Consider the following 27,500-nt stretch of genomic DNA (forward strand, 5'->3'; position numbering starts at 1 on the left):
CGGTGTGTCTTTAAATGTGTTTCAGACGGTTTACACGCGGTTATCACTGCGGCAGTTTACTATTAATCAAACTATAAAGATGTGTTTAGCGAGAAAACAGATTATATTCACTCACACGTTCAGCACAGACAAGCGCGCCTCACCGTCACCTCAGCAACAGACTGCGCGCGCCTTCAAAGCGCCACCTGCCGGCGCGGAGACACAAACACACACACACACACACACACACACACACACACACACACACACGCACGCACGCACGCACGCACGCACGCACTCACACACACACACACACACACACACACATTTGTGCGAATTCTGGAGACATTAAACAAGTTTCCATTGTTTTTATACTGTACACACTGTATTTTCCGTTGCCTTTTCCCAAACCTACATCTAAACATACATCTTACAGGAGACTGGTTAATTTTACTTTCTGAAAACGCATTCTGTATGATTTATAGGGCGGCACTGTTGCCTCACAGCAAGAAGGTCGCTGGTTCGAGTCTCGGCTGGGTCAGTTGGTGTTTCTGTGTGGAGTTTGCATGTTCTCCCTGTGTTGGTGTGGGTTTCCTCAAGGTGCTCCGGTTTCTCTCAGTCAAACACATGCGCTATAGGGGAACTGATCAACTACATTGGCCGTAGTGTATGAGTGTGTGTGTTTCCCAGTACTGGGTTGCAGCTGGAAGGGCATTCGCTGCGTACAACACATGCTGGAATAGTTGGCGGTTCATTCCACTGTGGAGACCCCTGATAAGTAAAAGACTAAACTGAAGGAAAATGATTTCTTTAGACCCCGTTAGTGACCTCTCCTGCTTCCTGCCATTATACACACCCTGACAAACACACACTGATTAATTGAAACACAAAAACGTGTGTCACATTTGTCTCTCAGGTCCTTTATTTAGTTTTTGGCACTCAAACATCCCTGTACAAACGCATCCTCATGTGTTTTTCATTATATTTTCCACTGTATACAATGATTTTCATGTCTGTAATACAGAGTTTAATCAATGACGCTACCTAAAGCATTAAAACAACTGCAATTTAATAAAATAAAGTTCATCAGTAGATTGTTTTACTATTAATGTACACAATAATTTGCAGAGATGCCATCATTAACCCTCCACTGCAGTCATACAGTATCATACACAGACAATATATACAGATTAACACTCAACATGATCACAATCAAATCACTGCAATTACCACTGCGAAATGCTCGTCTTACTGAGAGTTTGTGTCTCGTTTTTAGTCCAAATATCTATAAAAATACCAAATGAAGAAGCATTTTGTAGACAAGAATACACTACTGTACAGATATACAGATATCTGGACTAGAATCAAGACAAACACTGCTGCAGTGTGATTACAGTACACATCTCCAGCAGACTGTGTGTGTGTGTGTATGTGGGTTTGTTCAGTCATTGCTGATGGTGTGTTTGTGTGTGTGTGTGTGTGTTCAGTCACTGCTGATGGTGTGTGTTTGTGTGTGTGTGTGTGTGTTCAGTCACTGCTGATGGTGTGTGTGTGTGTGTTTGTGTGTGTGTGTTCAGTCACTGCTGATGGTGTGTGTGTGTGTGTGTTTGTGTGTGTGTGTTCAGTCAGTGCTGACGGTAAGTGTGTGTGTGTGTGTGTTCAGTCATTGCTGATGGTGTGTGTGTGTGTGTTCAGTCACTGCTGATGGTGTGTGTGTGTTTGTGTGTGTGTGTTCAGTCATTGCTGATGGTGTGTGTGTGTTTAGTCTGTGCTGACGGTGTGTGTGCAGTGTGTAAAGTGCACTGTGCAGGAGGGCAGCAGTGTGTGTAAAGTGCGTCTGAGGGCCGCTTCGGGCTCCGCTTCACTCGTCTGCTGTGTGTCGATCTCATCCTCCACAAACTCCACTTCACTGAACTCCAGCACTCGCAGCTGCTGCACACACCTGCACACACACACACACACACACACACACACACACACACACACACACACACACACATTGTTCTTTAATAATTCACCGGCTGGGCGTCACAGTGGCGCAGTGGTTAGCATGATCACTCTACACCAAGAAGGTCTCTGGTTTGAGTCTCGGCTGGGTCAGTTGGTGTTTCTGTGTGGAGTTTGCATGTTCTCCCCAAGTTGGCGTGAGTTTCCTCTGGTTTCCCCCACAGTCCAAACACATGCGCTATAGGGGAACTGATCAACTACACTGGCCGTAGTGTATGAGTGTGTGTGTGTGAATGAGTGTGTATGGGTGTTTCCCAGTACTGGGTTGCAGCTGTGTAAAACATATACTGAATAAGTTGTCAGGTTATTCCACTGTGGTGACCCCTGATTAATAAAAGTACTAAGCTGAATGATTAAATGAATGAATGACTTGACGGCCCTCTCCTCTGGGCTCCACAGTTGCTTCATTGCACGGTTGTGTCATGTAAACAAACAGAAGAGTGTTTTCTCCAGCGTGCACGCACCTGAAGCTCCTGAGCAGCATGTTGTGTGCGAGTCTGCATGAGTGCAGCCGCAGCCACTGCAGCTCCCGCAGCCGTCCCAGCGCCAGCAGACCCAGACTGACCTCCGTCCCGCCCAGACTGAGCCTCTGCAGCCCCGGCCAGCCCTCCGCCAGCCCCAGCGCCAGCATCTGCGCACGCGCGCCCGTCTGCAGCTCCAGGTGTGTGAGCGCTCGCAGGGTGTGTGTGCCGGAGGGAGCGCAGCTCATCTGCCGTGTGTGTGTGTCGGGGGGAACGCAGCTCTTCAGACCCGCCACCGTCACGCGCAGCAGATCCCGCAGCTCCAGACGCCTCAGCTGCGGCCACACACACACACTGCGCAGGTGCTGGTCCGAGAACGACGGCACGCTGTCCAGAACCAGAGTCTGGATGCTGATCTGTGTGCTGAAGAACAGGAGAGGTGCAAACATGAGTTCACACACACGCGCACACACACACACACACACACACACACACACACACACACACGCACACACACGCACACACACGCGCACGCAGACACACACGAACGCGCACATGCACACACACACACACACGCAGACAAACACGAACGCGCACATGCACACACACACACACACACACACACACAATAACACACAAACAAGCATGCATACAGTACACACACACACACACAAACAATAAACAACACACATGCATGCATATATATACACACACAATAACACACACACAATAGCACATAATAAACAATGACACACAAGCATACATATACACACAACACACACACGTGCATATACACACACAACACACACATGCATATGCTCACACAATAAACAATAACACACATGCAAACATACACACATGCATTTACACACAACACATGCATATACACACACACACACACACACACACACACAGACACACGCACGCACACACGCAGACACACACAGGCACACACGCGCATGAACACGCACATGCACACACACACACACACACACACACACACAAACAAACAAACAAGCATGCATACAGTACACACACACACAAATAATAAACAACACACACACATGCATATATACACACACAATAGCACATAATAAACAATGACACACACGCATACACACAACACACACACATGCATATACAAACACAATAAACAATAACACAAAAGCCTACATACACACATGCATATTCACACACACACACACACACACACACACACACACACACACACACACACACACACACACACACAATAAAACAATAGCACACTCATACATGCATATACACACACACACACACACACAATAACACACGCATACATACACACATGCACAGAATACAGTTAATAAACAACACACACACATATGCATTTACACACACAACAACACAGATAATGAACAATAACACACACACACATGCATACACACACACACATACACACACACAATAATACCCACATTGCATATACACACACAATAACACACATAATAAACAATAACACGCACTCACACACACAATAAGACACACACACACAAACAATAACACACACACACGCATGCATGCATATACACACATCTGCGTGTCGGTGTCTACGCTGAAGAACCCGGGCGGCACCTCACAGCTGTGCAGCTCCAGAGTGTGCAGCGACGGTGGCAGCACCCGACAACTCTGTAACGCACGCAGGTCTGCATGCAGCAGGGAGAGTGTGTGCAGACGAGGACACCGGCAGCGCAGAGCCTGCAGCCATGAGTGTGTGAGGAACGAGCCGCCGCGCGCAGACAACAGCAGACCGCGCACACGCAGATACCGCAGACCCACACCCAGATACTGACGCAGCAGCAGCCACAGCAGACGAGACGACACCTGCACACACACACACACACACACACACACACACACACACACACACACACACACACACACACACTGTTCACAAGAATAAATATACACAAATAATATAACACCAACATACATGCACATACACACACACACATATATATATAGGCAAACAGAATTACACACATACATACACACACTCAGTGGCCACTTTATTAGGTACACCTCACTAGTACCATGTTGGACCCATTTTGCCTTCAGAACTGACCTAACCCTTCATGATTCATTAAGCTACTGGAAATATTCCTCAGAGATTTTGCTCCATATTGTCATGATAGCATCACACAGTTGCTGCAGATTTGTCGGCTGCACATCCATGATGCCAATGCAGTGAGCTGCTGCCATGTGATTGGCTGATTAGACATCTGAGTTAAGCAGTTGGACTGGTATACCTAATAAAGTGGCCGGTGAGTGTATAAGCACACACATACACAAACATGCATATACACACACCCAATAATAAGTAAACCTCTTACACACACATGCATGCATGAATTAATATACATGAACATTAACACACAGAGACACACACAATAACACAGACAAACTTCACACACACAGACACACATATCCATGCATATGTATTCATGAAGAAATGAGCCAGATTAATATCTGATCAAAGATGCCACAAAATAATAAGAAACTGCAACGTTTTATCCCCAATTCACAAGTGTCCGAGTAAAATAATGGACATCTGAGATTACAGATGAACAACTGGAGCAGCTGGACCAGATTAACATGATAAAAACATTACAAATGTTAAAAACATTAAAAATGGTCATTAAACACACATTTGCCCTGTGAATGAGAGGATCTGTGTGCAGCAGAACTCACTCTCTTCAATGAGGACAGATCCACACAACGCCACAGTCTCTGATCCTTCACCAGCTGCTGCCAGCGCCGACACACCCTACACACACACACACACACACACACACACACACACACACACAGATTATTAACATACAGATGCACATTTAAATTCACTTTTAACACACACACACACACACACACACAGTCACTATCATTAATACAGAGTGACATATATACCCACACATAGATTTATATTAATTAATAACACTGTAATAATCACTATTAACGCGCGCACACACACACACACACACACACACACACACACACACACACATTCATCATTCACCAGTCATTTTCACGCACACAGACATACACTGTTATCATACACACACACACATATGTGTAAATAATAAATATATGAATGTGTGCACCTGTTAATATTGAGTATATATATATATATATATATATATATATATATATATATATATATATATATATATAYACATATATATATATATATATATATATATATATATATATATATATATATATATACATATATAAAATAAATATTTCTCTGTCTTGTTGACTGTGTAAACAATTTTAAATTAAATATATTGTTCAGAACATTACTAAATAATATTAAAAACACAAGGTTTGATTGATCTCTCTCATTCTGTAATTATGCACATGTTCATCAGTCCTGTAAGAGACTCCTCTCTCTCTCTCCTGTTTGTTTGTGTTTAGGTTTCCGACTTCCGGTTGTGTTTGTGAATCCGAGTTTTAACTAAACAGTTCAAAACCAGAGAGAGTTCGCGCGCACTTCCACTCATAAACACGCGCGCACACAGCGACAGTTCTGCTGAACTCTGACGGTCAGCTGCTTCGTGACGGTCATACCTGGAGTTCCGCACGAGCGCCTGCACACTTAAATAGGATAAAATATCGATTAAAATGTTTTCGGGGAAATATTCCAGAGAGTCGCTCCTCACCGCTGCCATCTCAACACGGAACCTCCGGTGGCGCCGCGACACACGCACGGACAACTTCTTCTTCTTCTTCTTCTTGTGTGTTTTATGGCGGTTGGCAACCAGCTTTTGGTGCATTACCGCCACCATCTGGATTGGAGTGTGGATCCGGAGTTAACTAACCATGTTTTATAGTTAAACAAAGCCCAACCATAAAAAAATAAAAAATAAAAAAATAAATAAAATATTACAAATAAAATTTTTTATTATTTTCCTATACATATAAATAAATTACTAAATGTCCCAAACTTTGATATTTCTTTCTCTATAATACCTCTATATGATATAGATAACTATTCATCTAAATACTAAATTCTATTAATCAACCCTGTTTCTTTCAAATAGTTATAAACATATCTAAAACATACATCACCCGTGCTCAACTTTAGTATGTTCTTTATGTTAGGTTCCACTTGTTTTTCCTGTAACTGTGTGAATAATATATTTCTTTCTGTCTGATATATTGGGCAGTGCATTAATACATGTTCTACAGTTTCCTGGTTGTTACATTCACACATCCCATCTGCATGTTTGTTGATCATATGTAGTGTGCTATTGAGTGATGTGTGATTAAATCTCATTCTTGAGAACTTGTCTTCTTCCTTTTTGTTTTTCCTTGTTTCCCTACCTTTCCCAACTATGTTCTGTATGGTGTAATATTGACGTCCTGTACTCCCATTATTCCATATATGTTGCCATTTTCCTAATATTTTGGTTTTAACTATACTTTTGATTTCTGACTTGCTGTATTTGATGTCCATGTCTATCATAGTTTGCTGTGCTGCTTGTTTAGCCAACTTGTCTGCCATCTCATTTCCACTAACCCCTATGTGCGCTGGTACCCACAATAATGAAATGATAACTCCTGATTTAATGATATTATTTCCCAACTGTACTATTTCATATATTATGTCCTGCCGTGATTCTGATACTACATTTTTAATACTTATGAGTGCTGAACTTGAATCAGACGCAATGACTGCTTTAATTGGTTTATTGTCCTCTACCCACTTTAGAGCCAACCATATCGCTACCAATTCTGCTGTATAAACTGCTAAATTGTTATTAATTCTTTTTGTAACTTCAATTTTTAACTTTGGAATACTGAATGACACTCCTACCCTTTGTCCAATTCTTGATGCATCTGTGTATATTTCAGTTGTTTCACTGTATTTTTCTCTTATATAATTTTCCACTTGTTTGCTGTCAATCTCATTTTCTTGTTTTTCTTTCATTATTTCAAAATCAACTTCCAAGTCATCAAGCAGCCATGTGGGAACTACTGGAAATACTATAGTGGGCGAAATTTTTATTGTATCTATTTCCATATCATTTATTTTTTGTTGTATTGTCCATCCATACCCTTTAATGCCCCGTTTCTCTCGTTCTTGGCATTGCATCAGAACTGTCTGTGCTATGTGATTTTCATTATGGCCTTTCAAGTTCGCCCAGTATACTACCTCCAGCTGATCTCTCCTAAGGTGTAGAGGCATCTCTCCCATTTCAACCTGTAATGCTGCTACCGGTGTGGTTTTCATGGCTCCACAGCATACTCTTAATGCTTGATTTTGGATTACATCTAGCTGTTTTAATGTTGTATTAGCAGCTGATCCATACACCATACATCCATAATCGATCACTGATCTTATCAACCCTGTATAAATTGTTTTTAATGCCACTCTACTAGCACCCCAGTCTACACCACATAGGCACCTCATTACATTTAACACTCTTTTACATTTATCCACCATTTTACTAATATGTGTGTTCCATGTAAGTCTCCTATCAAACCACAATCCCAGATATTTAAAAGATTCAACATTCTCCAAATCTTTACCTCCCAATTTCAATTTTAAATCCTCTCTTATTTTCTTTTTGGTAAATAACATGGCTTTAGTTTTTTCTTGAGATATTCTAAATCCCCACTTAACTGTCCATTCCTGCACTGTATTTAATATCTGTTGCATTTTCTTCATTATAAATGTTATGTTTCTCCCTCTTTTCCAAATCGCACCATCATCAGCAAATAATGCAACTCCTGTATTATTTTCTATCTCCTTAAAGATCCCATCAAACATTATAGAAAACAAAAAAGGGCTAATAATGCTCCCTTGTGGTGTGCCATTTTCAACTCTGTAACATTCACTAAATGTACCATTTATTTTAACTGTTATGGATCTTTCTGATAAAAATTCTTTAACCCATCTCAATATGCGTCCTTTAACTCCTATTTGGTTAAGTTTAATTAACACTCCATCTCTCCACAACATGTCATATGCTTTCTCTATGTCTAAAAACACCGCTATTACTGATTCCCTGTTAACCTGTGCTTTTTTAATATCATCTTCAAGCCTCAAGATTGGATCCATTGTCCCTCTACCTTTCCTAAATCCACTTTGATAATTTCCTATCTTTCTTTTAGTTTCAACCCAGTACACTAATCTGTCATTAATCATTCTTTCCATCGTTTTTCCAATATGCGATGTTAGGGCTATTGGTCTATAACTGGTTGGCTGTTTGGGATCTTTCCCAGGCTTTTTAATGGGAATGATAACTGCTTTTTTCCATTCTTTTGGAATAACTCCTACCTCCCATATCTTGTTATACAACTTCAACAGCACCTCCTTTCCTTTATCAGTTAGGTTTTCTAACATAGTATAACAAATTCCATCTCTCCCTGGAGCCGTTTTCCCTAATTTCTTTAATGCCCTACTCAGCTCAGTCCCTGAGAAATTTATATTTAGTACCTGATCCCCGTCATCTTTCCCTAAATCAAACTGATATCTTTCATAAGTCTCCACCCTCCCTCTTTTTTCCTCTTGGCTTAAATTGTCTGTGCTGTGTACTTTAATTAATGTTCTTGCTATAATTTCTGCTTTCTCTTTATTATTAATAATAACCCTCTGCCCATCCATCAGCATTGGATATCCATATTCTTTTCCATTTCCTTTCATTTTTTTGATCATTCCCCATACTCTCTCTACTGGCGTTGTTCTACCAATTGACTCACAAAATTGTCTCCAATATTCTTTTTTTGATTTTTTAACCGTTTTCCTAACTATTGCCTGTGCTTGTTTGTATTTCATGAGATTTTGAAAGTTGTGTGTCGTTTTCATTTTTTTAAAAGCTTTGTTTCTCTCCTTTATAGCTTTTCTACACTCCTTTGTCCACCATGGAACAATTTTATTAATTATTTTAGGTTTTGATTTAGGTATTGCCATTTTTGCTGCCTCAATTATTCCCCCACTAATTCTTTTACACATATTTTCAACATCTAAGTTATCCTCAATCTTTTGCAACAAATCTTCACTGATTTCCCTAAATTTATCCCAATCTGCTCTTTCTAAAATCCATTTCTCCTCTCTCACTTCAATTTCTTTTGCGCATTCTATTCCTACTTGAGTTTTGATTGGGTAATGGTCACTTCCAACTGTGTTACCTCTTAATACCTCCCATTCACACCTATCTGCAATATCTTTTGTAACTATTGTAATATCTATTGCTGATTCTGTGCCTCTTGCTGTATTCAATCTAGTTCCTGTCCCGTCATTAATGCACACTAGCTCTTCTTCTTCAATAAATTCTTCAATTACTCTCCCATTATTATCATTTCTGTTACCCCATAATGTACTGTGTGCATTAAAATCTCCACACCAGATAGTTTTTCCATTAATACCCTCCCATATCTCTTCTAACTGTTCCCTCTCTAACAATCTACATGGGTTATAAAAATTTATTATTTTAATATTACCTTCACTTGACCATACCTCCACAATAACATATTCTAGTTCATTCCCTCTCTTTACTTCTCTATATTGGATACCTTTTTTTATAAATGTAATAATTCCCCCACCTTTACCTATTTTCCTATCCATTCTTACTGCATTATAGCCTTTAATATTAAATTCTAGTCTTGATATTAACCATGATTCTTGTACACACACTATATCAGGTTTTTCATTTAAATCATCTATATATTTCTTAAATTCCTGACCATTAGATATTAAACTCCTCGCATTCCACTGCAGTATAAATATTACCATTATGCAACTCCACCCCATGCTTGTGACTGTTGTTGCTGAACTTCTTCATTTAACGTGTTTCTCACTGATTCCCAAGGGATTCCTTTAATACCCATGTATTTTTCCGCGGCTTTAACTATTATTTTAATCCTTTCCGTCCGACTTGTTGTCTGTGCTGAGCAATTTATCACCTCTGCCATAAAGAGAACAAATTCATTTTTATCCACAATCAGTGTTTCTTCCTTTATTTTATCACATTTTTTACACTTAATCATGTCTTTCCTTTCTTCTCTCATTGTCGGCATCTGACCCATCTGTTCCCTTGTAGGCCTAACTTTCTTTGTTGCTTCTGCATAAGATATACCTTGAGTGACTTTTATTCTCTGTATCTCTTGCATTCTTTTATTTACCTCACACCCTCTGTATGCTGAACTATGTTCTCCACCACAGTTGCAACATTTGAGTTTTGCTTCCTTATCACATTGTCCATACTCATGTTCTCCACTACATTTGCTACATCTCATTTTCCCTTTACAGATCGCTGCAATATGACCATATTTTTGGCATTTGTAACACCTAACAGGCGGTGGTATGTACATTTTCACTTCATAGCTCATGTATCCTATGAAGACTTTGTCAGGTAGTTTTGTTTCATCAAATGTCAGCATTATTGAAAGACTGTCACATATGGCTCCGTTCCATCTTGTTTTTAAGCGTTTAGCTTCTTTTATTTTAGCATTCGTTATTCCTTCAATCACGTTGTTTAATGACTCACTTACCGGTATGCCTGTGATTACTCCTCTTATAAGTTTTCTGTCATAGACCTCAGAGCATTTCACTTTTTTACCATTTATTTTATTTACTTTGATTGCTTTCTTTTGTTGAGCCTCATCTTTACATGACACCAATAAGCATCCATTCCTTAATTTTTTAGCACATCTTACCTCCCCAATCTCCTTATACAGAGCTTTCGTTAGTTGTATAGGACTCCAATCCTCAAATGTCGCCCCTTCCTGTACTAGTCTAACAAACACATTATACTCTTCATTTCCTTCCTTTACTTTGGATCTCATTTCTTCGTCACTATCTAGTTTGTTTTTTCTTTTTTTCCGCTTTTTACCTCTACAGTTTGTCCACGGTTCGCAACTCTCGCTACCCTCCATCTCCTCTACTTCATTTCCTGATCCGTCATTTCCGTCTCCCCACTCCTGACCATTCTCAATCCAGTCGTTGCCAACCGCCTGCACTGCTCCTCCTCCACTTGATGCCGCCATTCCTCCTCTCAGTTCCACACGCACGGACAACAACACCGTACATACAAAATAAAAGACACGAACTGTCTCTCAATGTTCCAGCAAAACGGGTTCTTTATAAACCAAATACTAAAAACAATTATCTATAAAAACAATGCAATTTATTAGAGCGATAATTTTGACTAAATGCACTACTTTAGGAATTTACATTTAGACTATCTTTGATGTGAATTGACTTTTCATATAAAACATAAAACACAAAGTCCAAGGACTGACCTGCAGCTCAAACATAAGGATATTTCAATTCTTTAAGAGGACTTTTTATAAATTTACTTATGGTTTATGGAAATTTCTTTATTTTTAAATGTAAATGGGTAGTAAAAAATAGTTTTACTTCCTTTAAGAAATATTAAAGCATAAAAAATAATAATTAAATAATTTTATTTAATTAAACGAATTACATTTTTATAAATGAATTATCATTTATTCATTCGTTTTCTTTTTGGCTTAGTGCCTTTTACCCGCCATAAACGAATTAAATTAAACAAATTATAGGCTGTGCAGATTGTTTATGTTTTAAGTGCTTTCTTGTTAGGTGAATCTGGGATTGTTATCAAATAATTTACATTTCTTGCATAAATACTACAAAAACGACGCGTTTGCAAATTGAAAATGTGCATTTATGAATATAGAACGTGCATAAAAACATTAAATTTTTCATAAAGCAAGCATTATAATTCGCATAAAAATAAATGGTATTCAATGGAAAATTATGTGATTTTATTCCTTTATTTTTAATCATAAAGGGACGGCGTGTTAGAAGGGATACAGCTGCGGCCGGAAAGTACGGGGAATTATTTATTAAATTACCATTAGTTGTGTTGTATTAACGTCTACACCAATACGCCTACCCCGACCCTAAACCCAGCCCTCACAGTAATGTAAAAAACAGTAATTATTCAAAATATTATTCATATTACTTATTAAAGTACTCATTAGTTGTAATTTAATAACGTCTACTCTTCTCCAACCCCAATCCCAACCTTCACAGTAATGTTAAAATATTAATTATTCTTGCACAGTTTAAAAAAAACGCTTTATTGATGTGATGCGAGTATCCGCAGCTGTATCCCATTTACCGATTGTTTTGATGCTCACCGGAAGGGCTTCTGTTCCGCGCATGCGCAGTGTGGAGGGCAGCGCTAGCGGAGCGGAGGATCATCAGCGCGAGGAGTTTCCTCAGCTTTAATTGTTCGGTCTGTAATTAATTAGTGTGTTTATAAACCTGCGCCATGGCCGGAATTAAAGGTAAACACCTCTCAGTGTGCGCGTGTGTTCTGTGTGTGTGTTTGTATAGTGTTCAAGCGATAGCTGTTTGAGGTTTATTAGCGGCCGCAGATCTACAGCCTCCATCCACACACAGACACACACACACACACACACAAACACACACACACACACACTCTCTCTCTCTCTCTCTCTCTCTCTCTCTCTTTCTGTACATTTGAGTAACTTATATTGTGTTTTTAGTAGAGATTAACATCCTTTCATAAAACAGACTGTCTGTTGTGTTTGTGTGTGGATGTACACGTCTGAGTATATTTACGTGTGTGTGTGTGTGTGTGTGTGTGTGTGTGTCTATACACATTATTATATTAACTAGTATATGAAGAGTTCAGATGCAAAAACCTCTAAGTGCTGTCTGAAATTTCCATCGAAAATGAACATTTTTTTCTCAGCCTCCTTTGTTTATGTTGAGATATTTCAAAAAATATGTAAAGGAAAAGGACTTATTCTTTGCCATAAAAGTGACAATACTGAACACACACACACACACAGGAGCCTGATAAAAATGCTCATTTTAGAGGAGTTTTTGCGTCTAAACTCTTCATATTAACCTGTTAATTAGGCAAGTCATCGAAACATAATTATTTAGTTCGTTACAGGTCTAATAATATTGCCCACAGCAGTTTTCAGAAATAAGGCTACAGAAGAAAAACTAAACAGAAGCACTGAGAATACAATTCTGCTCTAAACATCATGAAACATGCAGGGCTAATAGTGTTGTCTTCAACTATACACACACATACACATCTATATTCATTAACACACACACACAAAGGATTGTGATGTCATCTGACCTCTCACGAGGCATGAGTAGTGTGTGTGTGAGAGAGAGAGACACGGGGGCTACTCGTGCTCTTAGGGTTCACAGTTTATTGTCTTATTCCACAATCACAATTATTTATTCAACTGATTATCTTAGCTCATATGAAGTAACATTTATAAAATATAATATTAAAAAATACAAATATTAACTAAAATATTTCCATATTTTATATTTTCACAGTGCGACAGCACCGAGCCTTACATTAGACTTTTGCTAATTATTCAATCGTTTTCTTTTCTGCTTAGTCCCTGAATCAGGGGTTGCCACAGTGGAATGTACCACCAACTATTCCAGCATATGTTTTATGCAGTGGAGGCACTTCCAGCTGCAAACTATCTCTGGGAAATTTTGATAATTAGTGACTAACAATTTTATGTATAATTAAAGCGGTCATGATTGTGCAAACGTTTAGGATGTAAATAATCATAAAAGATGAAGAAAATAATAATGGGGTGACACAGGGGTGGCTCAGTGGTGTTGCACTGTGGCCTCACAGCAAGAAGGTCGCTGTTTTGAGTCTCGGCTGGGTCAGTTGGTGTTTCTGTGTGGAGTTTGCATGTTCTCCCCGTGTTGACGTGGGTTTCCTCCACACTGTCATGCGCTATAGGGGAACTGATCAACTAAACTGGATGAAGTCTAATGTAAGTTTCAGCAAAATGCACACACTGCAGGCTGTGCAGGGTTGCCATGTCCAGTTATTCTAAGCGTCTGTGGGCTTTTATTAGAGTTAATAAACTGGTCTGGATAACTGAATATCAGTAGTATTTTCAATATTAAGTATTGAATTTGTTTCCAGTGTGTAATGCACCTGTTCTTGTTTGTTGTTTGTTCCACCAAGATCTGGCAACCCGAGCGAGTCACTGTCCGTATCTGTTCCTCCTCTTTCTCGCCCAGTGATGATTTAATGTTTGTTAAATCATCGCTGAACTCGCGCTGTGAATGTCAGCCATGCGGAGTCTCTTTAATCTGTGTGTGTGTGTGTGTGTGTGTGTGTGTGTGTGTTTCAGCTCTGATCAGCCTGTCGTTTGGAGGAGCCATCGGCCTGATGTTCCTCATGCTGGGCTGTGCTTTACCTGTCTACAAGTGAGTCTGAAGGTTTACATTAGTGTGTGTGTGCGCTGTTAACACTGGTTTGTTTGTGTGTGGTGATTGTTATTAACACGGGTGTGTGTGGAGCATTATCTCTGATGTTTGTGTGTGGGGTGGCAGTTTGTTTGTAACACCGGTGTGTGTTGTGTTGTGTTAACACTAATGTGTGTGTGGAGTCGTTAACACTGGTGTTTGTGTTGTGTATACTGGAGTTTGTTTGTTTGTTTGGTTGGGGGGGGGTTGGACTGTTTTAACGCTGGTGTGTGTGTGTGCGTGTGCGTGCGTGTGTGTGTGTGTTTCTGCATGTGTGTGGTATTTGATTGTATTAACGTGTTCTTTGTTAATCATACTTTGTGTGTGTGTGTGTGTGTGTGTGTGTGTGTGTGTGTGTGTGTGTGTGTGTGTGTGTGTGTGTGTGTGTGTGTGTGTGTTTGTGTGTGTGTGTGTGTGTTTGTGTGTGTGTGTGTGTGTGTGTGTGTGTGTGTGTGTGTGTGTGTGTGTGTGTGTGTGTGTGTGTGTGTGTGTGTAGTGCGTACTGGCCGTTGTTCCTGCTCTTCTTCTACATCCTCTGTCCGCTCCCTCACTGCATCTCTCGGCGTGTGGTGGAGGACTCCGACTCGGCCAGTAATGCCTGTAAGGAGCTGGCGGTGTTCCTGACCACAGGCATCGTGGTGTCGGCGTTCGGCCTGCCCATCATCTTCGCCCGCGCTGCCGTGGTAAATATTACACACACACAAACACACACACAAACACACACTGTGAAAACATAATGTTGGAATCATATGCAGATATTTGTAGAGTTATACTGTACAGTGTGTGAAGTGTTTTTTGGACAGTTTGAGGAGTGTTTGTGTCCAGTGTGTGGTGTTTGTTGATTAAGTGTGGCGTGTGTGTAGTGTTGTATGTGTTTGTTGATTGCATGTGTTGATTGTTTGTTGATTAAGTGTGTGTGTGTGTGTGAGTGAGAGAGAGGAGGAACATAAAATATCTGCTTTATGATTGGCTGGATCACCTGTCAATCAAACAGCTGTGAAGGGTCACCTGAAGCCTAGATGTATTCGTAATGAAGTGACTGACTGTCTGCAGATTGCGTGGGGAGCGTGTGCTCTGGTGCTGACGGGAAACATCGTGATCTTCGCCACCATCCTGGGCTTCTTCCTGGTGTTCGGCTCCAATGACGACTTCAGCTGGCAGCAGTGGTGAAGCAGACCGACTCTCTCCATCTTTATTTATACCCGCCGCCATCCATACATGCAGGAATCAGTGCAATAATTCTGTTAGACGCGTCTGCTCTGTCGCTTTCCTTTCTCGCGCTCCATGAGTTCAGGTGGTCGAGCGAAAACACTGGCCGAAACATGAACGCTGTCATCTTCAGAGTCTGACTTCAGTCTGTTACTGCTTTGCTTTTTATTCTGGGTTTATTTATTTGTTACATTTCTGTTCTGTTATATTAAACATTGTAAGATGAAGGTTATTATTATGATTGATTTCAGCGTTGTGTTGATTTTTATTTTTATAGTGATGCAGAATTTCCAGCCTGGTCTCACGAGGAAACGGAACTATATTACGTGTTGTCAGAAATGTGGCCAATTTGTTTAAAGTAATATTCAAATTCATATATACGAATATAATGATATTGGTATACAAACGTGCGGTTTATAAACAGCACAGACGTGGCTAATTCATACAAATTCCATGCGATTATGTTGGTCTGAAAACATACGATTTATAAAAGGAGGCGTGGCATTAAATGTGGCTAATTCATAAAATTTCCATACTATTATATTAGTATTAAAAAAGGCTATTTATAAAAGGAGGTGTGGTTAATTTGTACAAACTCCATATAATTATATTGGTATTAAAACATACGATTTTTAAAAAGAGGTGTGGCACCAATTGTGGCCAATTTGTATAAATTACATACGATTATATTGGTATAAAAATAAACAATTTATAAAGGGAGGTGTGGCACCAAACGTGGCTAATTCATACAAATTCCATATGATTATATTCATATAAATGTATACAATTTATAAAATGCGTGGCCCCAAACAAAGCTAATTTATATAAATTCCATACAATTATATTAGTATAAAAATGAGCAATTTTTAAAATGAGGCGTGGCATTAAACGTGGCTAATTCATACAAATTCCATATGATAATACTGGTATAAAAACGTTCAGTTTATAAAAGGAGGCATGGCACCAAACTTAGCTATTTAGTACAAATTCCTTATGATTTGCATTGTGTTCGATGTATAAAATGTGTGGCACCAAACATGGCTAATTCGTACAAATTCCATACGATTGTATTGGTATTAAAACATACTATTTATAAAATGAGGCTTGGCTAATTCGTACAAATTGCGTGCTATTATACTGGTAAAAAAATTACAGTTTATTAAAGGAGGCTAACTCGTGGCTAATTTGTACAATTTCCGTATGATTATATTAGTATAAAAACATACATTTTTAAAAAAGATGAGACACCAAACCCCACCCCTTAACCTAGCCCTCATTGGGGGATGAGCAAATCATATTAAAATGTACGAATGAGATCCTACAAATGAACGAATTAGCCACTAAATTAAAGAAGTTACGAATTGTCGTGAGACTGGAAATTTTCCAGAAACCATTTCTTTGACTGTTAGTAAGAGCAGAAAAAGACGTATGAAGTATGTAGGCTAGCTCCTGATCATCATTTAAGGTGATATTATTAATAAACACCAGTTTCTTTAAATCTCTCCGCAACTAATCATGACGCAGTTGGTCTGACTGTTTAAAGTCGACATGAAAGCGGTTTTCAATGATTCATCAGTGCATATTGTTTAATATCCACCCTAGAGTTGGCCTTCATGTTGTGTGCTATATTTTGAAGTGTTTCCATACATGCAGTCAATGCTAAAGTCAAGTCCCGTCATTCACTGGTGTGATGTTGAAGATCACACAGACTCCTCATATACAGGTAGAATGGGTTATCAGGCTGTTTCATGCGGACTTTAACGCTTCTGTTATTTTATATCTCTGTCAGTGCAGAAACCGCACTAGTAACATTGTTTCCTCCTTATCATTCTTTTTTTAAAAATAAATACCATTTTTGAAAAAAAAAGTTGTTTTATATGAGTTTGAATTGTTTTTCAAGTCTCCCACATGAAAAAATACTATAGTAAGTTACAGTAAATAGCAATTTTAACCCAATTAATCTACTGTGGTGATTCTACAGTTGCTATGGTAACAACATCTGTATAGTAACTAATCTGTCGAGGTGGTTCTACTATCGCTATGGTAACAACATCTATAGTAACTAATCTGTTGAGGTGGCTCTACAGTTGCTATGGTAACAACGTTTATAGAGTAACTAATCTGGTGCGGTGGTTCTACTGTCGCCTTTGTAACAACTTCTGTATAGTAACTAATCTGTCTAGGTGGTTCTATTGTTGCTATAGTAACAACATCTTATAGTAACTTATCTGTTGAGATAGTTCTGCTGTGGCTATGGTAACAACATCTGTATAGTAATCTGTTGAGGTGATTCTACAGTTGCTATGGTAACAACATCTGTATAGTAACTTATCAGTCGAGGTAGTTCTGCTGTTGTTATAGTAACAACATCTGTAATCAATCTATCGAGGTGATTCTACAGTTGCTATGGTAACAACATCTGTATGGTAACTTACTTGTCGAGGTGGTTCTGCTGTTACTACGGTAACAACATCTACATAGTAATTAATTTGTCGAGGTGATTCTACAGTTTCTATGGTAACAACACCTATATAGTAATTAATCTGTCGAGTTGGCTCTACAGTTGCTATGGAAACAACATCTGGATAGTAACGAATCTGTCGAGGTGGTTCTGCTGTTACTATGGTAACAACACCTATAGTAATTAATCTATCGAGGTGGCTCTACAGTTGCTATGGTAACATCTACAGTAATTCATCTGTTGTCGTGATTCTACAGTTGCTATGGTAACATAATACAGTAGTATAAACAAATGACTCAATAGTGTAGTTTTCCATAAGTATAAGGTATAATATAATATAATACAGGCGGAGTAATATGGAGTAATGATTGTGAGTGAAGGCGTCCAGCAGCTGCTCTTACTATGTGTGGAATGAAGGAGAGGCTGAAACATGCCTGCATACACACACACACACACACACACACACCTGGTGGATGTACAGCACCTTCAAATATTCAAATCAGCATGGATTGAGAAATTACACTGCAAACAAAGCTTTCTGTCTAGATTCTACTCCACATATCTGAAAATACTGAAAATCAGTCAGCATTTTCTAGACGAGCACTATCTAGTGTTTTCAGAAATAACGAGTCTAATATGAAGAGAGTTTCTCCATAAAACGTGCAGAATAATCCTGTTTTGGTTTTGACATCAGATTATTTTGTTTATCCCCTTGGCAGATTGTTTTTCTTGTTTAAGGTAAAACTCTTTATTTTGACTCATTATTTTGTCTATAATCTAAAGAGAAATCACCACAAACCTTTCACACAGTTAAAGCTTTCGCAACAAACCAAGAAGCTCTAACAAAAGAGCATCCCCAAAATAAACGCTGGTCAGTGTAATATGAGCAGGTCGAGGTGTGTGTGTGTGTGTGTGTGTGTGTGTGTGTGTGTGTGCTTGTGTGTGTTTCTGTATATTCGGCGTTTCTTCGCTCTGCAGCGCGACGCGTCCTTCATCTTCATCCTCCTCGTGTTTCAGTAGTGAGCGCTCTGACTGGAGGTGATGAGGAGGTTTTTCAGGGTGGACAGAGATGAAGATTTCGGCCAGATTCAGTATCTCACCGCTAAATGCATCCGACTGTCTCAGGAGAAAGGTAAGAGTCCGTTTCCACAGGACAAACTATCGGGAAAGCTTAAGAAAATCCTATTTCACACTTTCAAGAATGCGTCAAGACTTTGAATCTGAATCTACTGTGACAAAAAGACCGCAAAAACACCGAACATATACGCACTTTTTGATGATTTGTGTATTTATACTGTGAATTCTTGCATTTCTAATACGTGTTTCATCATTAATAGTCATTTTGAATGAATATTTTACATGTTAATCTGTAGTTTATGTATGGTTTTATGTAGTTATTTTCTTCTCTCTTCCTCCAATGTGCTCACTATCGCGGAGTTGTTTGACATTCTCGACTTCTGCCTCTTTTTTTGTTGTTGTTCTCTAAATGTTAATAAAAAATAGAACAACATCTAGCGCAGATCCTCCATGCTGACTGAAATATTCCTCCTGGACATGTTTTATACCGTTTCTCAGTTGAATAAACATCATCAGCGCATCGAAACAGAAAACGCTCCTCATGCGTGTGTAGCTTTTCATGAATTAACGTTTATAGAGCGTTTGTTTAAGGTTGTCTCAATGTTCTTTAAATGTTAACGCTTGTGTGAGCAAGTAAGTGTGTTTACATGTATGTGTGTGTGTTCATGTGTGTGTGTGTGTCACAGCAGTGCTGCAGCAGGAGCTGCTGGTGTCCGCTGAGCGTCAGCAGGCCCTGCAGGCTCAGATGGAGGTTCTGGCGGTGTGTGTGCGTCAGAAAGAGCAGCTGAATGTTGAGCTGAACATCAAATATGAGCAACTTCAGGAGCGCTTCCAGCAGCAACTGGTACACAAAACAACAACACACACATTCATGAGATAGACAGCAGGATAAATCTACAGCAGTGTGCTCCATGACAACATCAGGTTACACACACCTGTTAAGTAGAGCTAAATGGGTGGAGATCTGACTCCTCCTCTCTACATCTAGGGGCGGGGCTGTATATATATAATCATTCATTTTCTTTTGGGCTTACTATTAATCAGAGGTCACCACAGTGGAATGAACCGCCAACTATTCCAGCATATGTTTTACACAGCGGATGCCCTTCCACACACACACACACACCCTTATACACCACAGCCAATTCAGTTGATCAGTTCCCCTATAGCGCATATGTTTGGACTGTGGGGGAAACCGGAGCACCCGGAGGAAACCCACGCCAACACGGGGAGAACATGCAAACTCCACACAGAAACACCCACTGACCCAACTGGGACTCAAACCGGTGACCTTCTTGCTGTGAGACAATCATTTTACCCACTGTGCCGCCATATATATATATATATATATATATATATATATATATATATAAATGTGTGTGTTTGAGTGTGTGTATGTATGTGTTGTTTGTGTGGGGGTGTTATGTGTGTATGTATGTTATGTGTGTGTATAAACATGTATAAATGCGCATGTGTGTGTGTGTGTGTGTGTGTGTGTGTGTGGCAGAGGCAGGCAGATGTCCTCCAGCAGTGTGTGTTGTCGGTGACGGAGGACAGGTGTAGGGATGCGTCTCTTCTGGGTCTGCAGCTGGAGCAGGTGAGCTGTGACCTACAGCAGATGCAGAGTTCAGAGGCGAAGCTGATGGGCCTGGTGGACGAGCTGCACCAGGAGGCCCAGCTCAGAGCACAGCAGGCAGAGGTCCTGCAGGCGCAGCTCCACCTGGAGGCTCAGTCAAAGACGCAGACTATAGAGGAGCTGGAGACGCAGCTGAACAGGTGAGAAAGCAATCTGTAAAGCCAGTTGCTGCATCCCTTAAACGATGAGTTTATTTGAGTTGAACACACGCCCCCTGGTGGTGAAAACCATATTGCGGCTTTAATATCTCACCATCTTGCTCATTTTTGTTAAATTCACACTTAACGTGGAACATCGCATCACTTTCGATAGTAAAGCACGAGAGCTGGCGGAGCTGCAGATTTCCCATGATGCCGTGCTGCAGGATGTGTGTATTCAGCGTGGCGCCCACCAGAGGACACTGGAGGAACTGCGGCGCACGGCGGATCAGTGTGAGTGGGTGTGTGAGCAGCAGCGGCGCTGGATGAGCTGCGTCAGGAGGTCAGAATAACACACACACACACTGATGCTTGTGTTTTTGTATATAATTGTGTGTATGTCTGTGTGTTTTTTCTCTATGTGTGTCTTTGTGTGTGTGTGTGTGTGTATATGCATATGTCTGTTTGTGTGTGTGTGCAGGTTTAAGGACTGTCTGTCAGGTGAGAAGGAGTCCCTGGAGCTGCAGGTGAACAGGTTACAGGTGGAGCTGGAGACGGTCAGGAGGAGCGAACACACTGAACACTGCAGCAGGTCTCACACACACACACACACACACACACACACACACACACACACACACACACACACACACACACACACACAGAGAGACACATAGTTCTTTTAAATGCGCATAAGGACCAAGGTGTGTTAATTTTTTCTTTTATGGTAGACAAGGAAATGTAAATCAAGTGTTTGGGTGTGTGTGTGTCGTGTGTGTGTGTTATGAAGTCAAACCCAGGTGTGTTTCTGACAGGTGGGATGAGGAGCTGCAGACTGAAGCAGAGCGATGGAGAACACTGTATGAGGATCTGCTGAAGCTCACCACACAGCAGGTACATGGAGACACACACACATACACGGACATGCATACACACACACACACACACACACTGACAAACATGGACACGCATGAAAACATACATTCATACACACAAAGACATGCATGCATACAAACACATTTATGTGCTCAAAAACACACACATACACACAAATACAAACACAAACAGGGACACACACACATACACACATTTCATGGTTTTTATGTAAAGCTCTTTTGTTTTAATGTTTTTGTGTCTTTGCCAGGGCCAACAGGCATCAGTTGGACACCTCAAACCCCCATGAGGATCGACACACACACACACAAACACACACACACACACACGCTCAGTTTTAATGGGTAAAGTTTAGAAGGGATACAGCTGCAGATACTCGCATCATTCATTCATTTTCCTTCAGCTTAGTCCTTCATTTATCAGGGGTCGCCACAGCGAAATGAGCCACCAACTACTCTGGCATATGTTTTACACAGTGGATGCCCTTCCAGCTGCAACCCAGCACTGGGAGACACCCATACACACTTATATACTATGGCCAATTTAGTTCATCAATTCCCCTATCGCACCTGGAGGAAACCCATGCCAACATGGGGAGAACATGCAAACTCCAAACAGGAACACCAACTGACCCAGCCGGGACTCAAACCAGCAACCTTCCAAGGCCACAATGCTAACCACTGAGCCTACTTGCATAAATATAGCATCATTTTTGTGACATTGTACAACAATTATATGTATATATTTACAGTACTGTAAGGGTTGGGCTTAAGTTTGGGGTAGACCTTAATAAAATACTGTTTACTGGGTAATTTAATAAATGATACGAGTATATTACTGCTTTTACACTGTGAAGATTGGGGTAGATGTTAATAAAATGTATTTAATTCAAATTTTAAGGGTATTGTAATACATAATCTAAACTATATGATAACAATAATATTAATTCCTGCTTTTCTGGGCACTCAAAGCGCTTTACACACATTGAGGGGAATCTCCTCATCCTCCACCAGTGTGCAGCATCCACTTGGATTAGGCGACGGCAGCCATACTGCACCAGACTGCACACCAGCTGATTGGTGGAGAGGAGACAGAGTGATGAAGACAGTGATGATATGGGGATGGTCAGGAGGCCATGATGGACAGAGGACAGTGGGCAGATTTGGCCAGGATGCCAGGGTTAAACCCCTACTCTTTTTCCAAGGATATCCTGGGATTTTTAACGAGCACAGAGAGTCGGGACCTCGGTTTAACATCTCATCCGAAAGACAGAATGGTTCACTTGTATCGCTTGTTGCAAAAATGTTTTCAATTATTTTCTTAAATTCATGAATGAAAATATACAATTACAATCAGGAGATCAATATAAGAGAGATACAAGAGAGGGAAAATACAAGTGACATTAACAGCAGGTAATGTCACCTGTAAATAAACAGGGGAAAATAAACAGGGGGGCTAATAATTCTGACTTCAACTGTAATAACAAAAATCGGACACATTTTTTGTTGTTGCACATACAGAAGGATTTAAGCAGTCAACTTCAATCAGAAAATGTGGAAAACAAAAATTCCTAACAAAATAAAAACGATAAAGTCTTCAGATTCATGTGCAAAATCTATGTAATAATAAATAATTTATTTTAAACTTAAAGATAGGAGGAGTGTTTAAATAATAATGCAAGTCAAACCAAAACTTCACACATTCACACATACAAAATAAAAGTTTTACAGTTTCATCATCCTTACCACAAACTGGAGAACGACTCGGAATATCAACATATTTGTAAATAAATGAGATTTTTATTGCAGTATTTTAAAATGCCTTTATTTTTATTAGGAAGAAAGTATTTATAAGGCAACAACCAAGCTTTTCTCCAGTCTACATTATTAACTAATGCAACCCAACAGAATCTGCCTCACAGAACAATACGATGACTTTGCTGAGGAATTAAATGGATCTGTTCATTCATTCATTTCCTTTTCGATTTATTCCCTTAATTAATCAGGGGTCGCCACAGTGGAATGAACCGCCAACTTATCCAGAATGTTTTACTCAGCGGATGCCCTTCCAGCTGCAACCCATTACTGGGAAACATGCATACATTCTCATTTACACACACACACACTCGTACACTACGGCCAGTTTAGTTGATCAATTCCCCTAAAGCGCATGTGATTGGACTGTGACCCAGCCGGGACTTGAATCAGTGACCTTCTTGCTGAGAGGTGATTGTGCTACCCACTGTGCCACCGTGATGCATAAATGATTATGTTTATTATTTTAATGTATTGTATATGACTATTGCCCAGATGCATTACACCAGTGGGGATATCTCTACGAACAGTATTAGAATCTCTGAAGTGAGTAGGAAAGTCACGAACAGTCATAAAGCGTTCATAACACAGTAAGTTCCCCAAATCATCAAGTACAGAAAATAATCACTTGTAACAGCAACTGCTGGCTGCTGGGATTGACGTCATTTTTGGAAGGCGCGTGCTGCTGGCTCTGACGTCACTCTCGGAACACGCGCGGGTTCTTTTAAACCGTCATTTCTCTGTCGGATTATCAAACTTGCATTCCAGTTTACTGCTGTTCACACTGTTTCCCAGCGCGCGATGGCGAAGACGATTGCGAGAACTGCGAGGTCCATCGCGGCCCAGATAAACGAGTGCTGCTCCTACATCCACAGCAAATACCAGCAGCTGCAGGCCTTCCGCCGACAAGTCAAACGGAGGACCAGACCCAAGCACTGGGACTGGATAGAAGACTTCGAGCTCGAGCACGAGCTGCGCTTCCCCACCCGCGGGCCCCGGAGCCTGCTGAAGCTGCGGAACCTGCAGCGCTTCCTGCGGGAAACCGAGCAGAACTGGTGGGACTTTCGGCCTCCGCGGGTGCCCGGGAGACCGCACCGCGTGTTGCGGATAAACCTGCGGGACCGGCCGATCAAAGCCCTGCTGAGCACCGAGCTTTTCCCTCCGAAGCCCGTAGACCGCACCGAGAGACACTACTGCCGGAAACTGCTGCTGATGGAGCGGCCGCTGGAGATCAGCTTACCGGCAGACGTACTGGAGGAGATCCGTGCGCTGGAGCATCTGGAGGAGGAGCAGGGGCTACCGCCACACCTGCACTGCTCATCCGGTCAGGAGGACTATTACTCCGCGGATGAAGAGTGAACTTTAATAAAGCATGAAAACATGTTCACATGAGTTCATGTGTCAGTCATTTTCTTTTCAGCTTAGTCCCTTTATTAATCAAGGGTCACCACAGAGGAATGAACCGCCAACTTATCCAGCATATACTTTACGCAACGGATGCCCTTCTAGCTGCAACCCAGTACTGGAAAACACCCACACACTCATTTACACTCATACACAGACAATTTAGCTTACCCAATTCCCTTTTAATATGTGTTTGTACTGCGGAGAAAACCCACACCAACACGGAGAACATGCAAACTCCATGTGGACTCAAACCAGCAACCTTCTTGCTGTGAGGTGATTGGGCTACCCACTGCGCCACCATGCTGCCCCTTCTATATGGTTAAAATGTTCTTCATTTATTTACTTATTGTCCTCCATCCTTTATTAGGAGTCACCACAGCGGAATGAACTGCCAAAATTCTGAATATTTTTCACTTTAGTTAATAGTAATAATTATAATAATAATAGTAATGTGTCCTCTGGTTCCTGAAGTGTACACAGTGTTATCTGGGGTCGCCACAGCGGAATGAACCGCCAACTTATCCAGCCTATGTTTTACACAGCGGATGCCCTTCCAGCTGCAACCTAGTACTGGGAAACACCCATACACTTCCATTCACACTCACTACTGACAATTTAGCTTACCCAATTCCCCTGCAGCGCATGTGTTTGGAGAAACCGGAGCACCCGGAGGAAACCCACATGGGAAACCCCATATGGAATCTGAGGATGCAACCAAATAAACCCTAAACCCAGCCCTCACAGTAAATGTGCAAAATGTAATGTAAAACCAAGTACGCCAAGTGAAATGAAGTACACCATGTATTATTCATATTATATATTAAATAATACCAAATACAATAACGCATGCGCATCTTTACATACACTCACCGGCCACTTTATTAGGTACACCTTACTAGTAGAGTGGCACCACCGGTGTGCTCTTCTGCTGCTGTAGCCCATCCGCCTCAAGGTTGGCCGTGTTGTGTGTTCAGAGATGCTCTTCTGCAGAGCTCGGTTGTAACGAGTGCTTATTTGAGTTACTGTTGCCTTTCTATCAGCTGGAACCAGTCTGGCCATTCTCCTCTGACCTCTGGCCTCATCAACAAGGCATTTGCGTCCACAGAACTGCCGCTCACTGGAGATTTCCTCTTAGTCAGAGCATTCTCTGTAAAGCCTAGAGATGGTTGTGCGTGAAAATCCCAGAAGATCAGCAGTTTCTGAAATACTCAGAGCAGCCCGTCTGGCAGTAACAACCATGCCACGATCAAAGTCTCTTTAATCCCCTTTCTTCCCCATTCTGATGCTCACTCTGACCTGCAGCAGATCCTCTTGACCATGTCTACATGCCTAAATGCAGTGAGCTGCTGCCATGTGATTGGCTGATTAGGCATTTGCATTAACCAGCAGTTGGACAGGTGGGTGTAAATGCGCATGCGCTCTGCACCGTGCAGACCACTCTCCAGTCGTGCTTGTGTTCAGACACTAGATGGCGATGTTTGACCACAGACAGACAAACCGAGTGTACATCCTGTAGAGATTTATAAGGTTATTCAATCGCTATTTAAAAAGATTACTTGTACTTTAAAGCTACTCAGAAAATAATGATGTCTGCAAAATTGTTGCAAACAATTTATGTGTTGAATTTAAACAAACTAGTTAAATTTAGTAATGTTCAACTTAATTTGTTTACAACCACTTAACTTAAAAAACGTAGTAAATCCAAGCAATCATCTTTATTTGAACTTAGTAAATAAAAGTTGTGTTTTCACATTTTATTGATGAAAATACCAATGATAAATAATTATTAAATAATTATAAAAAAATAAGATTTTATTCAGTTTCTCTGGATTTTAAGTTAGCCTATATTTGCGAATCTCTTTCTTTTCTTTTACATTTTTTTAGGCATTTTTAATTAGTTTTAAATAATTTTGTTTCTTATACTTGTATTTTGTTTTGTTTATTAATGTTTATTTTTTAGACACTGTGAATTATTACTTTGTATGAAATATGCTAAATAAATAAACATGCATTTTATATAGTTACATAGTTAGTTATGGCATTTATTTTGATACAATAATTATATTGATATAGTATATATAATAATTATATACTTAATATAGAGAATTCCTCTA

The 27,500-nt window shown here is 40.4% G+C and overlaps 4 protein-coding genes across 8 annotated transcripts in view; 2 read left to right on the forward strand and 2 right to left on the reverse strand.

Moving 5' to 3' along the window:
* The window catches only part of tmem107 (transmembrane protein 107), a 3,635-nt gene extending 3,492 nt beyond the window's left edge, over positions 1-143 (reverse strand). The window contains exon 1 of the mRNA NM_213211.1: positions 116-143. The gene's annotated coding sequence lies outside the window, so the exon portion shown is untranslated. The remainder of the gene's footprint in view (positions 1-115) is intronic.
* A 735-nt stretch (positions 144-878) lies between these two features.
* LOC141377645 (F-box/LRR-repeat protein 12-like) lies at positions 879-11,551 on the reverse strand. Of its 2 annotated transcripts, XM_073922405.1 has the most exons (6): positions 11,151-11,551; positions 6,057-6,274; positions 5,178-5,253; positions 4,021-4,310; positions 2,451-2,870; positions 879-1,921 (listed from the first exon to the last, which is right to left on the reverse strand). In XM_073922405.1, exons 1-6 carry the CDS (start codon positions 11,478-11,480, stop codon positions 1,741-1,743), a joined length of 1,515 nt encoding a protein of 504 aa, XP_073778506.1. In that variant the 5' UTR covers positions 11,481-11,551; the 3' UTR covers positions 879-1,740. The 2 variants fall into 2 exon arrangements, with proteins under 2 accessions (XP_073778506.1, XP_073778507.1); XM_073922406.1 differs by lacking the exon at positions 4,021-4,310.
* A 1,081-nt stretch (positions 11,552-12,632) lies between these two features.
* Positions 12,633-17,827, forward strand: zgc:92045. The gene is given in 4 exon segments (NM_001002390.2): positions 12,633-12,767; positions 14,637-14,712; positions 15,248-15,434; positions 15,805-17,827. Coding segments are annotated over 4 exon segments (396 nt in total). The 5' UTR covers positions 12,633-12,751; the 3' UTR covers positions 15,922-17,827.
* A 1,612-nt stretch (positions 17,828-19,439) lies between these two features.
* Positions 19,440-25,363, forward strand: LOC137489834 (uncharacterized). Of its 4 annotated transcripts, none has more exons than XR_012390107.1 (7): positions 19,440-19,553; positions 20,185-20,342; positions 21,006-21,274; positions 21,447-21,614; positions 21,753-21,863; positions 22,062-22,165; positions 22,416-25,363. XR_012390107.1 is itself a non-coding variant. In XM_073922408.1 (7 exons), exons 1-7 carry the CDS (start codon positions 19,463-19,465, stop codon positions 22,452-22,454), a joined length of 915 nt encoding a protein of 304 aa, XP_073778509.1. In that variant the 5' UTR covers positions 19,440-19,462; the 3' UTR covers positions 22,455-25,363. The 4 variants fall into 4 exon arrangements, 2 of the variants coding, with proteins under 2 accessions (XP_073778509.1, XP_073778510.1); XR_012390108.1 differs by having other exon boundaries at positions 20,188-20,342; XM_073922408.1 differs by having other exon boundaries at positions 22,087-22,165.
* The last annotated feature ends 2,137 nt before the right edge of the window (positions 25,364-27,500 follow it).

Source organism: Danio rerio, chromosome 14 (assembly GCF_049306965.1).
Source record: "Danio rerio strain Tuebingen ecotype United States chromosome 14, GRCz12tu, whole genome shotgun sequence".
NCBI classification, from domain to species: Eukaryota; Metazoa; Chordata; class Actinopteri; order Cypriniformes; family Danionidae; genus Danio; species Danio rerio.